This window comes from Penaeus japonicus, unplaced genomic scaffold (assembly GCF_977035675.1).
Source record: "Penaeus japonicus unplaced genomic scaffold, GWHDUDI00000001_assembly GWHDUDI00000022, whole genome shotgun sequence".
Classification (NCBI taxonomy): Eukaryota; Metazoa; Arthropoda; class Malacostraca; order Decapoda; family Penaeidae; genus Penaeus; species Penaeus japonicus.
The window spans coordinates 24353751-24366426 of NW_028234424.1; the positions used below are offsets into that span (position 1 = coordinate 24353751).

Sequence of the window (12676 nt, forward strand, 5' to 3'; positions counted from 1 at the left end):
TGATAATGATAAGAATTGTGACAATGATAAGAATAATGACAATGATAAGAATTATGATAATTATAAAAATTATGATATTGATAAGAATTATGATAATGATAAGAATTAAGATAATGATAAGAATTATGATAATGATAAGAATTATGATAATGATAAGAATAATGATAATGATAAGTATAATGACCATGTTAAGAATAATGACAATGATAAGAATAATGACAATGATAAGAATAATGACAATGATAAGAATAATGACAATGATAAGAATAATGACAACGATAAGAATAATGACAATGATAAGAATAATGACCATGATAAGAATAATGACAATGATGAGAATAATGATAATGATAAGAATAATGACAATGATGAGAATAATGATAATGATAAGAATGACAATGATAAGAATGGCAATGATAAGAATGATAACAATGATAAGAATAATGGCAATGATAAGAATAATGACAATGATAAGAATAATGGCAATGATGAGAAAAGTGACAATGATGAGAAAAATGACAATGATAAGAATAATGACTGATAAAACTAATGATAATGAAAATGATCATGATAAAATTAATGATAATGAAAATGATAATGATACAACTAATGATAATGTTATTAATCATAATTATGATAATGATAATAATTAGAATAATAATAAAGATTAAATGTGTGTATAAACATACGTATTATAGTGATTAGAACAATTGTTCATGAACTAATAGATAACAACCCTCATTCCCTCGTTCGGATTCCCTTGTATCCCTTACTTTCCTACTCCGCAATGCGTCGGTAATCCTTAGCGAGAGACCATAGCTTATTTATGACTCCAAAAATCTACTTCTATGAGTATTTAAAAGTGAAATAGGTACGATATATAGCGGTTTCCTGAAATCGACCCATCTTGAAGGACTTGAAACTTATTTACTTGAGATACTTTAGTAAGCAACATGGAAATCAGTTGTCATCTCAAAGATGCCAGCTGATGCGATTATATATACATATATATGTATGTATACATATATAATGTATATACACATATATATGAATATATATGTCTTACCTTAAACGATAACAATATTCTATCTTTTTAATGATTTGAACAATAATTGGCCTCATTCCCACATCTGGAGTCACCTCTCGTTTCCACCAAAACATATGGTAGCCTTCCCGTATGCCCCACATTCAGACTGTATTTATACCCAAAGTAAGATCATCTGATTTACATTAACACCATAACTTATTAACAAGGACATCTAAGCAAACACCATGGATATTTCAGTAAGAAACATTCCCCCTCAAGGCGCACCCATCCACCTGGCTCCCATTTATGTGGCTCCCGTTCCAACAGCACCCATTCCGAAGGCGCCCATTTCCAGACTGCCTGTTGATGAAGCTCCAGTTTACGTGGCTCCGGATCCCTTTTACTACGCGTGATTTGATTCTGTTGTTTGTTTTCTTGTACAATATGTATATAATACCTTTGTTATGTAGTGCATTTCTGTTTGTTGATTAAATAGTCGTTTTCAAGAAAACTTTTATTCACCTTTGCCTGGATGTACCAATAAGAATGCCTCGTTACTTACGCTCATTTCGTACAGAAATTCCTTATCAGCAAAGTATCTAAATAAGGTGATCATATATTATATATATATATATATATATACATATATATACATATATATATACATACATATATATTTATATATACATATATATATATATATATATATATATATGCATATATATATATATATATACCTATATATATATATATATATATATATATATATATATATATATATATATATATACATATATATATGCATTTATATATGCATTTATATATTTATATATATACATATATATTTATGTATGTATGTATATGAATATGTATATGGATATATATATATATATATATATATATATATATATATATATATATATATATTTATGTATGTATGTATATGGATATATATATATATATATATAATATATATATATATATTTATGTATGTATGTATATGAATATGTATATGGATATATATATATATATATATATATATATATATATATATATATATATATATAAATGTTATACATATTATATATACATATTATATATACATATTATATATATATGTATATATATATATATATATATATATATATATATATATATATATATATATATATATATATAAACATGTTATATATACACATCATTGCTTCGGCGCTTAACCAGTGCAATAACTGGTTTCTTCAGGACTTCAGGTGTCATGCGTGAGCCCGTGCTTCTCGGTCTTGATGTGTATGGAACAAGTCATTTCCGTTCGATATATTTATCTATCATTTGGCTTCGACTTTTTCCGCATAACGCATACCTCTAGGAACGCCATTTCCGCTGTTTGAACAGGTAGCACAAGCTCTCCGTTCTTCAATCTGTTCATGAAATGTTCAGCAATTTCCGGTGCACCAAGAAGATTCTCTGTCTCACTTAAACTTGTTAAAATATATTTTTATTTGTGAATGCCTTTTTACTTTATGCGATATGTCTCCATTTCACAATCAGACTTACGGTCAGGTTGTATAGCTTCCGAGATTGTTTAAAATATCAACTTATTTTATCTTCAATCTTCATTTAGTGCATACCTATGATTTCCGAATCTATGAAGTATGACGTAGAAATTGAGTGACATTGAGTATTCAGTGATAAACCCATACGCTCAGTCAGGATACATTGGAAATTTTCCTCCATATAACATGTCAAATTCGTATTATATCCAAAGTTTATGTTCAAGTTTCGTCCTAGTATAATAGAATTAAAACCAGATGTTGGCTAAAAGTTGACTAATAGTGTTAGATGTCTTCCTAACAAATCTGATATGCCTTATCAACAGGTTACAATAATTTTCCATTTATCAGTTTCAATATTCTTAAACGTTTTTTATTTCTCTTTATCAGAAATGCTCATTGTATGCCTTGAATTTCCATCCAGTCACTCTTTCACGCACGGATTTTCTAAATATCTATTTATTCATTGGTTGTTTTGATTGGGGAGATTTTGAACTTATTTCCAGTTCAAATTATTTTATCTTTTATCTACCTGCCAAGATGTATGATGTACACTGTGGAATAACTTCTTCAGAGATTTGGTCCTCTATATCTTGAAATCACATGGTAAAACACAGGTTAACTGTGGTTCTCCTTCCAGTTCCAAATGTTAATCTAATTTGAACTTGTTCTTGAGGTAGCCGTTGATAGTTCTCTATAGTTTTGAAGTAAATATTGTATATACAGTGTTCTTGATTAGACTACGAATAGTCAGGGAAGAGAGTAGCTATAGAAAATATTCTTTATTTTTGAGAAAATTATGTAGCACATAACTTACCAAGAGAACATTTTCATATACCTGCATACATTAACCAAGTGCATTTCAATTTGATTGATCTCCTTAAGCTTGTCACCTTCCCTTATAGAGGACAGTACTTTGTTACTACAAAATTAAAATAATGATTTTAATCACACCATATTCTACATAAAATGTACTCTTATCATCAATTACCCTTGTAGCTATAGTACATTTCCCTCATATTATATTTCCTCATTGTCTTACAGCTAATTGATATTGGTGATTATCTTGTGTTGGTATTTCCATATTTTTTTTCTCTCCTATTTAATATCCTGCTTGCTTAACCCTATTTATTTGGAGAATCAACACATAAGAAAGCAGGTGTGACAAATCTTCTTATAAATATTTTTATACTGTGGTTGGTCTTTTCACTTTCAGAAAGAAAACATATTACAACAATGCTATGAAAACAAACAACCTATGTTCAATAATGTTTATTTGTATCATCTGACATTATGCTGATAGTTTTTACCTTAATCATAATGTGAGCAATGCACCAACAGGTTATTTTGGAAGAATGGAAGACCACTAACAACAGAATGGAAAAGCAATAAAAAGGTTTCTTACTTACAAAAAAACATGGTTTTTAAACACCGAATGAAATAAAGATGAACAATACTGGCCAGACTGCAACTCCAAGAAAAACTTTCAAGTGGATAGATTTTCTTTTTTTGGAATTTACCCTAGCATTAATTAACATAGATCTAAAACAAAAATTACTTAAAATGGCTGCATACTTTGGCACTAAAATAGTTTCAAAAGATAACTTTATCAAGATACTTTAAGGTTCAGGTTCCCTAGTATACTGAACAAATTATTAAAATAATGTAGAGCTGCTGCAATATTTCACTTCCAAAACAGCTTCTTCAGACTGCTACAATGGCCTTGCCTGTGTTCTCACCGTGGAAAAGTCCGATGAATGCTTCTGGCATTTTCTCAAAGCCCTTTAGAACAGTCTCCTTGTACTTGACTTTGCCCTGCAAAATGGTATGGTCGATTTCAATGAAAAAAATACTCAGAATAAAAAGTACAAGTAATACAATATGACATTTATATAAATGTCCTTAAAATTTCTTATTCACTTAAGAGGATTATCTGGTTGCAAAATGGCTGAAATCACAATTTTTGGCTAACATTAGCCTATTGCATTTCTTAATAGTTTTGGGGTAAAACGGTTTGTGTGTGAACATAATGGTACAAAACATAATTATAAAGCAGTATAAGAGAGGTGTAACTACTCATTACATTTTTGCTTTAATACATGTTAAATAGATTAGCCATGCTATCTATGCAAAATCAATAGTAAATAATAACAATTAAAAAATAAGAATAAAAAAATATATATATTTGCATCATCATTACACTACAGTAAAGTGTATAGAAAATGATGGTTGTAACTAATCTCATCTACAATGATAAAATCCCATATGAACTGAAAGATATCATGACTAAACTAGAATGATGGAGTAAATAACACATAAGTAATAAACGTTGGTTTGACAACCCTATCTTCTGAGACAGACATATTGCATAGTAGGGTGAAAAAGTCAGACAATGCTCTTCACTGTAGCAATCAAAATACAACAGAAGGTGTAAGACTATATAGCTTAATCTTCAGCAAATCGATGAAATTCAAGCATTAAATAAAAGTGAGGTCCATAAAATAACAAAAATAAACTTTGAATGCAATTTTCTCATAAAAGACCATTTTGTTCTACACACAGTATGACGACACTGTTAAAGCTCGAGACTCCAAAATGGACACCTAGCAAATTAAAGGGATAGATTATGGAGTGTCTGTCTAACTATTATTTTCTCCCTTTATTTCTATTAAATTTCTATTAAATCTTTTTACTGGGTAACCTGGAGAAGAAATCAATCAAAAGGAAAAAACAATATAAATCTGATTTGACAATCCTTAGTTTATCCTTTTTACTCTCCAGACAATCCTAATTGCATGTCCAGTCCCAAAAGTGTTGTCAGACTGTATATACATTTTTTTTTACAAGGAATGACTATTTGCATGACTTGCACAAAGAGATCAACCTTTTTTCCAATTGTTTACTGTTTTTCTTATAGTGCCAGAGGAGAATAAAAGGTGGAAGAGCACAATCCTCTTCTTCATAGTAAGTGAAAATTAAAAAGTAAAAACAAAACATTCCCCCACCAAAACTAACACATATGTCAGTCTTAAAAATGTACTAAACGCATTGAAATGAAGACAAAAATAAAGAGATGAGTGATGAAGAATGGGAGAGGGGGAGTAAAAAAAATATATATACCAATAATCAGATGTAAGCAAATAGAAATGCACTGAACAGATATAGAGACAAAATACACATGCATTACTCCCTGAGAGTGAAAAAGTTTTATCAAACAATTGCTACTGACCTCACTGATCCATTGCCTTATCTGTTCAATTCCTTCCATCCAGCGGTCAAACCACCTCGTAACAATGAAGCCTTCTACTACAAGTTGCTTCCAGAGTATTGTAGCTGGATTCAATGGACCTGAAACATCAAGAAATGAAGACAATTACCCTCGTATACTTATCCCAATAGCATTCTATATGTCAGTATGACTAGTATACTAAATCAGGCATTACATTTGCATAATGAAAGAATCATAAAACTTACTAGTCATTGACACCACACCACAGTCCTTGTTGTCGTCATTGTATTCTGAAATCACACCACAGATTGCCATTCTGCCTCTCTCTGCCATATGAGGCAAAGCATCAGCGGTGAACTGTCCTCCAACCTTTAAATAAATAATGATATAAATAATTTAGGACCCAAGTGGATTTTTTTAAATCTCACTTTTTTCCCCTATGTCTAAAAATAAACTCAAGATCTACTAATTCTACACAGAAACAAAAATCAATGATATATTGGTAGAAATCTCCATAACTACATAAAGAAACAATATATAAAAATATATATATATATATTTATATATATATATAAACAAAACAGGTTTATAAGAGATGAGACAATAGTTTTTATATCATCCTTGATCTCATCAATGCTGATATAGAGATTCTTAGACTGGTTGACAAACTTTTGACTCTAGTTTCTTAATTAACCCATTCATGCTGGGGCGATTCCGGCTTTGCATGGTCGTAATGCCAGGGTTTTCAAACACATAAGCCTAATGCCTCGAGACACTCAGGCGCAAAAGCTGCGAGCATGGGCTGCTCACCCCGAGCGCCGGCCTTACCCAGATATCTCGTCACCGGCGTCTGACGCAAAAACCACAAAATGTGTCAGCACATTATCCAGCAAGAGTGGGTTAATAGATTATGCATGTCAGCTAAAGTACCTACAGTTGTCCTGTTCCCTGGATAAATAACTCCCTAAATGCTCTTTGGCTTATCATCTTCCCTCTTAATTTTTTATTCTTCTAAACATGAATGTGAAATAATCACAAAATAAACTTAACTCCATCCGGACATTATGCAGGGGCATTTTGAAATGAGCAGGCCTAACAGCGCAAGCAACTTGTCCACTTAGGTAGCGGCCAGCTGTTACACACCCAATCACCTGGCATGCTGGCCGTACAAAAACCAATGACATGATACTGCATCCCCAGCAGGAAGACTAGCCAAGCCATGACATAATATCATGTCATCCATCATTTAAGGGTTTATTGCTATCATTGATATAAAATGAAACAAAAACATCATATTCCATTCTGCCAATTCTAAAAGTTGGCTTTATGACAATAACTCAGGAATTTTGGATTTAATTCATATTTGATACCAAAGAATATGATAAAAAAAGGCCTGACTAGCTAAATTTGGATTACAACATACCAATACTTGAATGAGGTATGGCACTTTTCCACCTTAAATTTTATATCAGATTCCATGGAAAAGACTATAACAATTACATTTTCCTGCAAAAATAATATTCTTCTTCCTCTACTACTATGCTTTAATTTCAGAATCTGTAAAAGCTTTCAGACTCTATTACCCATATTGTTAAATATAACTGTGATTATTATCTCAACAAACTGAATGAAAATATGGTTTGTGGTAAAGGAATGTTGTCAACATACATTTTCAAAGAAGCAGTTGATTTTTTCTGGTGCTGCTTGGCCGAGTGCTTCCCCAATGTTCGTTGTTTTGTAGTTGAAAGCATGGTCAGCCCCTAGTTCTTTGGTCCATGCTACCTTTTCATCAGACCCCGAAAAGGCAATTACCTTACAACCTGGAGGAAAATACATGATATAAAAATCAAACAAATACTGAAATATTCATCAACTAAACTCAGCACACTTGATCACAGAATCAACTACATTGATACAGGTCCAGTCATTTTTTTCTCATGGGTTTCTCCTGATAACTTCAAATTTGCTTTTTTCTTATACTTGTTTTCTTCCATCCAACCATCATAACAATATGTTTTACCATAAATATTTTATTAGTTTCATGTCTAAAAGATTAACAACCAAACAGCTTTTACAATTAAGTATTTCAAAGTACTGTTTAGCACTAACCTTTGATTTTGGCTATTTGAATCACAGCACTACCAACTGCCCCAGCAGCAGCATTTACCAGCACTGTCTCTCCTGCTTTGGGACGACATATTTCTAGTAATCCAAAATATGCTGTATTCCTGTGAGCATAAAATAAACTTTACATAGTGAAAAAGTACTAATATACTTTTAAAATATATACCAGAATACTATGTGGTCTTCATATTCAATAAATATTTAAGATCATCAATAATTATTTCAAACAGTCTATAAAAATTGAAAAAGAAAATCATACCAAACCTTGATTTCTTTCCTCTTTTCTTTGCTTCACTCAAAATCAAACAACTGAAAAGCCATTATCAACTTACCCAGGCATGCCTAGAATCCCTAAGCCAAGACTCTTGGGCAAGTCTCCCATCTCTGGTAGCTTCAGAGGCTTCTGGAAGAAGTTATCAGCATTGAAATCCTTCGCAGTAAGTCGGGTGTGAGAACGCCAGCCAGATGGAGACACGACATAAGTACCCACTGGCCAATCTGGGTTCTTACTCTCAATCACTCTGAAATCAAAATACTGTTTTTGTCATTCTCCAAAACATTAGGCATCACAAAGAAAGTATGCTTATATTCAATAGTGGAGACTCTTTAAATAGAACCATTTGGTCTTCTACATAGCAGAGAAGTAGAGGAAACAGTAAGGTTTGTCAAACTTTTGCATTTTTGCTTCCAGTGTCCAGTTGTTCACTAGTATCATGAACTCTTATAAAAAGCTAGAGACAAGAACTCACACCAAAAGATGCTAAGTTTCCCTGCTCATAAAAGAGAGAGCATGCTACTTAAATTTCAGTATAAAATGGCATCAAGCAAATATGACATTTATTCTCTTATTCTGAAATAAAAAGGAACTGTCAATATATCTAATAACTGCAAATGAAACAAAAAGAATTAAATTCACATACCGTGCAACCTGAGTACCAACCATAGTGGAGTCGAGAGGGATTTGTTTGACCATGTATCGCATATATGGATCTACACTCCAAAATTCAGCTTCAATAATAACATCTGAAAAAGGTATATAATTTTTCATCATAAATTAGGTCACAGCACTGAAAAGGGGATAAGCAAGTGCTAGAATATTAGAACACTAGAATTTGCATGTCTTACTACAATTATATATGCCGTCTTAATTACTAAATTTAAAGTAATGATCAATAGAATGTAATTAAACATTATCACAATTTCTGAACATAAAACTAAAATGAATCATGTACATTTGATAACACACATTACCTCCATCATCGCAAGCTATCTCTTCTTCCACACACACAAAGTCTTCCTTCTTCGGAATTCCCTCAGGCCGCTTGGCTAGTTTCCAAACCTTTGCTGTCACCATTTTGACTCTTCAAATGCTGGGGAATATGGATATTCTGCAAGCTATAAATCATATGTATATATTCAAATATTTTAATGGCCCTTCTTATCTTTCCATTTCACTTCATAATTACAAATGTAAAAAAATCAAGAACCTTAGTTTTTTTACATAGTGTAACACATAATTCTGTACTTTGCAAAATCTTAAGAGAACAATTAGTAAAAAAAAAATAATTACATGTCAATAATATGAAATTAAAATCACAAAGAATATAATTTCTCCAAGGAATAATTTGAAGAATTTTGAAAACTAGTCCTGACCATATCATTAACATGAACTATTCTATAGCCTGACCTTTGAAAAGTGAGGTCTTTTCCTACAGTATTTTGATGTTCATTTCAGGTAGAGAAGGCTGAAGGTCCAGTCCCTTTCCCTCCAAATTAGGTATGGGCCTGATCATTTTTCATATTCATGTCTTACATGTTCTAGATATATTTCTAAAACTTTAAGATACTGATATTGATTGCAGGTAGAGTGTGAGAAAATAATGGAATTTATATATATATATATATATATATATATATATATATATATATATATATATATATATATATATATCTTTTTCATAACACTTCCTCTTTTGAGACCACTATGTAGCTGGCAGAAGTACAGGGAAGGAGTCAGATTACAGTCATAAGCTAACCATAATCCATCAAACTCATTTGCCTCTGGGGCCCTGAATGAATAAACCTAGATCTTTCTAGGATAAAAATGGAGCATAACCCTAAATCTCTACAGGTCACATTATGTAAATAGCTGATGAACCTGACCTGAGCCTCTGGGTTAGTCTCACATATTACTCATTGTGAAACCTTTCAAAACATAAGACCTTTGGTGCATGTCAGCCAATACCAAAACAAAGGACACAAAAATATGATCACCGGCGACTTGGAAGAAAATCCACTCCCAAAACGACCACGAATTGAAACCGGCTGGAAGAACACATCATCAGAAATGATCAACAAGAACAAGGAAACAGTAAACAAGCAAGTAGAACAAAACAATGTTGTTCTTATTCAATTAAAAGGAGAATCACTTGCTTCAAATTTCAACAATCCGATCAAACTAACGGATGCAATTAACAAATCTGTATTCCAAAAGTACATAAAAGAAGATACTCTAAGAGTTCTAGGAAAAGGGAAAGCAATCCGCTTTGAAGTAAATGATATATTCAAAATAGATAATTTAAATGACATAGAACATCTAGGAGATTGGGAGGTATAATGTAAACAACCGGCAACCAGTAAATTTACAGGATGTTCATATGGTACAGTATACCCCATAGAGACAGATATATCTATAAACACAATAAAGGAAAAAATCAAAATAATATGGGGAAACAACTCTGAGATTCAAGAAATTTTTAGAATGACAAAATTTAACAGAGATAAAGAAAGTGACCAAAAAAGAATACCAACAAAATCTTTAAGGATAACATTTAAAGGTCCTCTGCCAGAAAGAGTGGCTATAGGTCACACCTCATACAAAGTTTATCAATATACTTTTCCAATACCTAGATGTTTTAACTGCCTATGTTATGGTCATGGAGTGTTAACGTGTAAATAAAAAAAAGGTGTAGTAATTGCAGTAAATTTGATCACAATTATAAAGATTGTACTAATCCCTCATATTGTTTTAACTTTGAAGCAGCACATCCACCAATAGACATTTCTTGTAAAATGCACAAGAAAGCACTAGAAATAAAAAAGAATAACATAACACTTAAACAATATAGACATAAAAATACAATTGCATCAACTGAAACCTAACACAAAATAAGAAAAGACAACAAATAGTAATAAAGATAAAATAAACAGGGCAATATCCAATCAAACACAAAACAACACAAATGAAACAACATCAACAGTTAAATAAAACACAAATATAAGCAGAAATCATAACTCAAACAAAATAACACCAGGGCAGAAAACACCAGAAAAAAAAGCAAATGCAAAACTCAAATAAATCAAATTCACCAAGTGCAATAGAAAACCTAACAAAAGACAATCAAAGAGAACAAATAAAAGAACAAAGAAACAACAAAGATCAAAATAATAGAATTGATTATATAGAAAGTTCACCAATAATGTGGACACTACCAACACCAATAAAACTCAAATGCTGGGTAGTCAGGAACCGTGTGTCGGCAACAGCCCTTTCTCACAACCACCTATTCCTATTGTGTGTGGTTAACACTTCTCAAAACCTGAATTCAGTGACTGTCCAGTGTTCATTCAAACTGCCATATGCCGTTTTTCACGTCGGAAGTTGAATTTCATTTGTCAGTGTCTAATAGTACGCCAATTTGAGTATAGTAACTATGGTTTATGGTTTGTTTGGTTTTTATTCCTTGTTTGTCTCGTTGCGGTGTGGTAAATAAATACAATATTCTGAATAGTGTATATTATAAATGATATATTATAGATGATATATATACATACATATATATATTTATTTGTATGCATAATAAACATATAATTTGCAAAGAATCGCTGAAGTTTTAAACTTGACAACCCAGGCAATAGTTCAATTCGTTACTTTACAAATACTTTTCTTTATTTAATGGTTTTGTCAACATAATGAACATGACAACGGGCTACAAGGCTGCACACTTTTCTACCAATTCTAAAAATATGGAATATGAGTAAGATTCGTTTTAATACAGAAAACTAGACTATTTAATAGAGCACAATAACAACCACACACCCACCGATGCTCTTCCCAGTGGTGCGTTTTCTGACTTGGCAAAGAAAGTTCCTTTTTAGCGCCACAGTGGCTGCCATCTCTTGGCTGGCAGGCAAACTAATCTCAATAGACTAATAAGCAAAGAAAAGTTGGAGTCAAACAAGAAAAAAGCATTGACTGTTTACATACATACACATACACACACACACACACACACACACACATATATATATGTGTGTTATATATATATATATATATATATATATATATATATATATATATATATATATATATATATAAATATATATATATATATATATAATATATATACATATATATGTATATATATATATATATACATATATATATATATATTTATACATATATATGTATATATATATATATATACATATACATATATATACATATATATATGTATATAGATGAATAAATAAATATATATATATGCATATATTCATATATATACATACAGGTATATATATACATATATAATACATATATATATATATATATATATATATATATATATATATATATATATATATATATATATATATATATATATATAAAGCATGTCCTCCTGGGTTTGTTTTGTACTTCAATATTTGATCAGGAATAGTTGTCATTTCATGATAAAACCCCTGGCC

General features: G+C 31.0%; 1 protein-coding gene across 2 annotated transcripts; it reads right to left on the minus strand.

Annotated features, from left to right (window-relative positions):
• Positions 1-3834: 3834 nt before the first annotated feature.
• Positions 3835-12057, minus strand: LOC122265883 (prostaglandin reductase 1). 2 transcript variants are annotated; one of them, XM_086549604.1, is made up of 9 exons: positions 12034-12057; positions 9182-9325; positions 8851-8953; positions 8263-8451; positions 7916-8034; positions 7475-7626; positions 6052-6175; positions 5807-5925; positions 3835-4392 (listed from the first exon to the last, which is right to left on the minus strand). In XM_086549604.1, exons 2-9 carry the CDS (start codon positions 9282-9284, stop codon positions 4282-4284), a joined length of 1020 nt encoding a protein of 339 aa, XP_086405730.1. In that variant the 5' UTR covers positions 9285-9325; positions 12034-12057; the 3' UTR covers positions 3835-4281. The 2 variants fall into 2 exon arrangements, with proteins under 2 accessions (XP_086405730.1, XP_086405732.1); XM_086549606.1 differs by having other exon boundaries at positions 9182-9300; positions 12034-12052.
• Between the last annotated feature and the right edge of the window lie 619 nt (positions 12058-12676).

What these genes read in the sequence shown, in the direction of transcription:
- LOC122265883 (XM_086549604.1), bottom strand. Translation starts at nt 9,284, where the DNA reads ATGGTGACAGCAAAGGTTTGGAAACTAGCCAAGCGGCCTGAGGGAATT. An exon ending in GGGATTCTAGGCATGCCTGG is followed by an intron (nt 8,035 to 8,262) that starts GTAAGTTGATAA and finishes TTATGCTCACAG; the next exon opens with GAATACAGCATATTTTGGAT. An exon ending in TGGTGTGGTGTCAATGACTA is followed by an intron (nt 5,926 to 6,051) that starts GTAAGTTTTATG and finishes TTGATGTTTCAG; the next exon opens with GTCCATTGAATCCAGCTACA.